The sequence below is a fragment of the Anarhichas minor genome, unplaced genomic scaffold (genome assembly GCF_050575085.1).
Source record: "Anarhichas minor isolate MPS153535 unplaced genomic scaffold, ASM5057508v1 ptg000007l, whole genome shotgun sequence".
NCBI lineage: Eukaryota > Metazoa > Chordata > Actinopteri > Perciformes > Anarhichadidae > Anarhichas > Anarhichas minor.
Genome location: NW_027466453.1, coordinates 16,060,919 through 16,066,918, shown reverse-complemented (window position 1 = coordinate 16,066,918; position 6,000 = coordinate 16,060,919). Strand labels below are relative to the sequence as shown.

The window sequence follows — 6,000 nt, the reverse complement described above, 5'->3', positions numbered from 1 at the left end:
GGACGTCACTGGTCTCAGCCTTTTATATGTGCTATCGATTCCCGCCCTGTGTAGAGAAATATATACCGGGTCAAGAAAAGGGTTGCTGTACAAGACTCCCCTGTTCTCCTGGTCAAGCAGCTTGGAGGGACACAGTCCTTAGTTGTGATGTGGACAAGACCATTGACAAAAAACAAAACAAGCATCAAAGGTTATTTTCAGAACAACCTGTTCCAAACCCTGGTGATTCTACATGTACACAAACAGTGTCACAGACCAAGAGATAAGCAAACGCACTCCCACCCGACTTTTTTAACACGCACAGTATCAGCAACTGAGATACACCCACACATGCAGGCTGAACTTTACTCAGCCTATCAAGCTGCAAGTTTATCAGGGGACACGCAGACCGACAAGCGATGATGAGCTGGTCCCAGAGGGAGTGTGATATGCCAACAGGGTCAGGGTGATTTTAGTCAGCCGGCGCTGGCATGATACAGTCCAACAACTGCGCGTCACTAAAAGAAACAGCAGTACCCACAAATGTCTCTACTTCAACAGAGACAGGAACTAAGAAAACAGTTTTTACTCCGATGAAGCAGAGTGAGGTTATTGCTGAAATCAAACGCTGAAGATAAATCGTAGCTTAAACAATTGGACTTGGATCCTCGACTCCCAAATAATATAAGCAGCAAAAAAATCCAAAGCTTAAGTGTTACTTTATATGTTTATATTTTTGAATTTGCATTTGTATGAGCCATTTTTGGAAAGGTGATCTAACACAAACTTAATTACACAGTAGATAACCTCATCAGTTCAGGCTTGATTTCAGTCCAGACGTTGAACTTTTTTTACAGTACTCTATTTGGATCCCATTGCATAAAAAGTAGAGCAGTTATCCATTAACAGACCACATCCTTGAGGACACTGGGTGAAATGTAACTGGCCACCTTAGCATTCAGCTACACTCTCCCATGCAGGGTTAAGTGCTGTTTCCCAGCATTGCATATTGTATTTTATTATTAAAGTTAATAAGTGACTCAGCTAACTCTTTGGAGGGGGAGTTTTCATTCTGGCCTCCCATCAACGAGGAGATGAGAGAAATAGCACCCTGGGTTTGGTAGGGATTCAATATCTTGCATAAAAGCACTTCAGCAGATGCTTTGCTTTGATTTTCACCAGAAGAGATCTGCTTCACCCGTCACCCACACAGACTGAGGGACTTATGATGCAGTTTGTTACTTGGAAACATTTTAGTTTGGTCCCACGAAACATGATGGCATCTTCTAGGCGCAGTATCAGATCTGTATCCTTCTACCCATAGCACAAGGTTTCCGTCCGTCTGCCGTGTGCCACGTAGCCTCTGAAATTGGCTACGTGGTTTAGCAGCCTGTTAGCCAACAGCCTTATCACACATACGAGTTCCTGCTTTAGTTCAGGAGGTCATCAGGCTCGACACAATCACACTCCCAGTATCCATATGTGTAATGACACTTGGCTCAAGGGAAACTGTCAGCCAACACAGCCTGCATGGTGTGAACAAATGTTACTGCGGACTTGTGTACCAATATATCAATGTTACGGGCAGAGGATAGGATATGTGTTAAGGTCTGTATTATATCATGTAGTCTTTGAGGACATACCAATGTACCAAACAGGTGAACTACAATGGATGTGGGCGTATTTAGGACAAACCTGATTCTTCCGTCCTCAGGACAGAGCACTGGATCTGTCCAAGCAGGTTACAATACTCTGCATAACTTCCTTTTAAACCTGTATCGACCAGCTCAACCACAAAAAAAAAAAAAAATGAAACTGAACAAGTGTAATTATTTTCAAGCTTTTTAATACAAACTTAATAAACTATCAGTCCCTCTTAACATGTAAGACACTGACTCCAAATACTTTGTTATACCGTTTGTTTTATCAAGTATTGCACAATGTAGGTACAAAATTAATATACGATTACATTTTGTCCATAATATAGCAAAAATCTTTAAACTCTTAACAGAAAATACAACTCTTATGTTTTTCAAAAAAGCAAATATTCTTAAATCCCACCACTACGGAATATTCTGTACACAATCTTTAGAATAGAGTCGATGTTTTTTTTAAAGATGGATTCATTTTATAATTTCAATAAAAAAAGAAAACATAAAGTTGCTGCAGCCATCACAGATCACTGGAGTAGTAAAAAGATATAAATGCAATACCATGTCGTAGAAACAATAGATACTCTGATATTTTACAAACTCTGTACTAAATTAAATTATACAATTAGAAAAAAGACCAGGAAATCCCACTTATTTGTGCCAATTTCTTGAAATAATTGGCGGTGTCCAGTTATGTTTAAATACTGAAAGAGGCCATGACTTGTGGTGGTGGTTTTTTTTTTGTCTTTTTTTTATATCTTAAAACAGTCACATAAAAAACAAATTTGTGCTTGGTTGGCAAAAGAAATAACAATGATGCATGTTGAAGTTTAGGTAACCAAGCTTGGACATCTTGTACTAAAGGTATAAATCAAGGGGGCAAAGTATTTCACCCTCGGGCTCATGCTCTTAGACTCGTTACATAGATCGTTCAGCTGACAAGTCACCTTTTCCTTTTATCCATGACATTCTGTTTTTGTTTACACATTTTTTTTTGCAATATGTGCATTTGTGTTTGTTTTCCCCCCGATCACATTATCTCTGGTCGTTTCTGTGTAAAGTAGTAGCTTAAGTAGTACCTTTACGTGTACTAGTTGGCCATAACTGGCTGGAATTGCTGGTTAGAATACTGCATGTTGTTCAAGCTGAAATTCAAGCCATCCATAAGGGACTTGTCGTTAAGGCCACCGTAGGCCGCAAACACGTCAAAGGCATTGTTGTACTGCAGCGGGCTGAGGCTGAGCGAGCTGTCTCCAGGGAAGAGAGCACTCTGGCTGCCCTGGCCCTGAAGGCTGGGGAACACAAACTCCTTGGCATTGGGGGACAGGGCTGAGGGCTTCTGGTGCTGCGGCGGCGGCGGCTGCACCCCGAGGCCCAAGCTGTAAAGAGAGTGCATGGAGGTGGAGATGGCTTTCTGTTTCAGGAGACTGTTCACATTCAGGCCCAGGTTGGTGGGAGAGGTACGCGCCACCTTGTTCCCAGCACTACTGCTGCCATTGTTGTTGTTGCGGCCGCTGCTCTTCATCTTAGTGGAGCCGAACTTGGTGGCGGCGAAGGTGGCTGTTGTGAAGGTTAAAGGCTGCGCGGAGCGGGGCATGAAGGTGGGGCTGACTGCTGCCGAGTGGCCGAATGGAGGAGAGGGGGAGGTGGAGCCCGGCGAGGCTGCGTTCACAGGCTCATTGATGGGCATGAAGACCTGTGCATCGGGATTGAAACTGTTCTTGATCTCCTTGTCCAGATCAAGCCCCCCACTACTAGCTCCGCTTTCATTGCTGTCATCGACATACAAGACTTTGACGGGGCCCTTCTCCCCGATCTGATAGGACACCTCGTAGGGGTCAATCCACACGCTGAGGTCCTGGGGCAGATTGTTGCGGACATCTTCAATGTCCAGCCCGCTCTCTTTGGCTGCCTTCTCCACCACGGGGTCCACCTTTTCCCCCACGTGGATACATCTGAATCCTGAGCCCTTGTATGGCTTTTCCGGGTACCAGTGTCCCTCATATTTCTGTTTCAGCTGCCTCTCCAGCTCCTCGCCGAAAATGTTAACGCGCCGCCTCGGCAGCTTGTTATACAGGTACGAGATGATGAAGTTGAGAGCTACTTGGATTTCAAGCTGCATAGCTAACTGCCGACGTTTACCAGGTGCGTGAAGATTAGGTGTGTCTGACCTTGAACGTGTCCACTGGGTCTGCTTTGTTTATCCGTGGTTGGCAACACAGATGCTCTCCAGGCAGGATGGCGAAAGCAACCAGTATTCGGATAAAACAGGTTCAAACTAAAAGTGCTGGTTTTGTAGTGAAGTGATGTTCTCCACAGGGTATGATATTTTCCTGCAACAATTGGTAGAGAGAAAAAAATTCTTAATGATTCATTTCAAAATGTTAAAGTCACAAGTAAATGTAAATGCCACCAAGAACAAATAGAATCAAGAGCGATTCAGCTCCTTTTGACCACAACTAGTGCAGACTTTATACGGGGAGTGAGTGTCCTTTAAACATTAACACCAGTGCATGTTGCTGTTTGGACTGCTGTGAGCTCAAAAGTCTAAGGTTGACAGTCACACAACAGTCCTCCAAAGCAGAATTTCACAGCAACACTCAAAATGTGCAGCTGGTGCAGAAATCTCCACACACAGAGCCCCACTGATCCCGGATCAAGCTATAGGTCTTGTTCATCTGGCATTTGCCGTTTATGTAAACGTCAGAAACTGGGTATTGAGCACGTTAACCCTCGCACTAATACTCGGGGATCCTGTTACATAACACTGGATAGCCTCCAGAGCAGGAGACAGGAAAACTGAAGCGGAGTTGTGGCAATTAAGTAACCAAAACGGTGAACTCAACGGCGGAAATGCCTCGCCAGTAATGCGTACTAAAGGATAAATTAGTGAGGAAATGATTTAGGTGGATTTCATAGCGCACAGTCTTGACACGGGGGGCTGGTTTGATGCGCGTGTTCTGAGCTCTTCCTTCATCAACAATGTCGAAATAAGACTTAACGCATTATGGCTACACCCATATGTTTGGCAACGTTACACAGAGAAGAGGAAATACTTGAACGTTACAAGATGACGTTTGATCAAATGTAAATGGCACGAGAAAGAAATGGGATGCGCTGCAATAATCCTCGCAGCTGAATTGAGGGCTACAGAGAGAGTATGTCGAGGCTCTTAATTAAACTAACCTACCTAAAGATGCATTAATGTAGTCATCAAATAGAGGAAATATAATCTGCACGGGGATATAACCAACGTTTGTCGCCTCGCTCGTGAAGCTGCCCTCGCAACAGCAGCCTGGAGGAGATTTCTCAGTGTTGCGAAATGGCTACAGGTCGTTCATCTTATCAGTTAAGTTACAAGAGAGACATTGTTGCAATTTCACAGAATATGCAACAGTATACTGGCTGTAGCAGCCTGTGTTGACGCCATTGAAAATGAACAGATATACAATAAAGTACGATATGATCAGTATTCATGTGCACGTCCGACGCATTTCCGAGTCTCTGAGGGGATATTGTTGTCTTTTTTTGGACCCGAGATGAGACAAAAAAAAGGAGATACTATACACACACTTAAATGGAATGCACGCGTTTACACACACGCTCTCTTTCTCTCTCTTTCTCAAACACACACACACACACACACACCCCTCCCTATAACTTCGTGGACTGACGCAGCAGATCAGCTTAGTAAGTAACGCTATGGATACAGCTACAGTACGACAGCAAGCAAAATGAAGACAATGACATTAAATACATCACAAGTAATATAAGTCAGTTGAAATACTTACTTTTTTTGTAAAAAATAAAAATTCGCAGTAGTTCTTAAGTACCGTTAGTTAGTGCAAATAGAAAAAAAAGTATAAATACTTTCTTCACATAGAATATATTATCAACGTTATAAAAAGGTATTCCAGTAAATGTACATTTCTGAGGATTGGCGTTTGCTTCGGTTTCTGTTTTTAAGGTTATTTTGTTTTTTCCTCGTTCAGCAGGCTTGCAGAGTAGCTCCCGCCTCTCCGGGAGTTTTGCTACTTCGTCCCCCTCCTGTTACGGCGTTGCCTGTATTTATAGCTTTCCTCCGCCATGGGCACGAGGTAGGCGGTGATGCGGTTTCAGAGGTCACAACAATACGAGCGGCTGCGATTGGTCCAAAGTGCGAGTCCCGCCCCCGGAGTGGTGCCTGAGTTGCGCGCTGATTGGCTGATCTGAGATGTCAATCGGTGACATTTGATTCTGTGAAATGGGAGAGACGCCTGTGACGAGCGTTTGCGTCAGAGATAACCTAGGTCTGTGCTGACAGCAAAAGGCTAAAGTAATTATTGTAAAGACAGAAATGGTAGTATATAAAGATATATCCTGTCCAACT

The 6,000-nt window shown here is 43.6% G+C and overlaps 1 protein-coding gene across 1 annotated transcript; it reads right to left on the bottom strand.

The window, feature by feature from the left end:
* Positions 1–1,808: 1,808 nt before the first annotated feature.
* On the bottom strand, positions 1,809–3,987 carry LOC142944957 (protein Tob1-like). The gene has a single exon (XM_076086198.1). It carries the CDS (start codon positions 3,751–3,753, stop codon positions 2,722–2,724), a length of 1,032 nt encoding a protein of 343 aa, XP_075942313.1. The 5' UTR covers positions 3,754–3,987; the 3' UTR covers positions 1,809–2,721.
* Between the last annotated feature and the right edge of the window lie 2,013 nt (positions 3,988–6,000).

What these genes read in the sequence shown, in the direction of transcription:
- LOC142944957 (XM_076086198.1), bottom strand. Translation starts at nt 3,753, where the DNA reads ATGCAGCTTGAAATCCAAGTAGCTCTCAACTTCATCATCTCGTACCTG.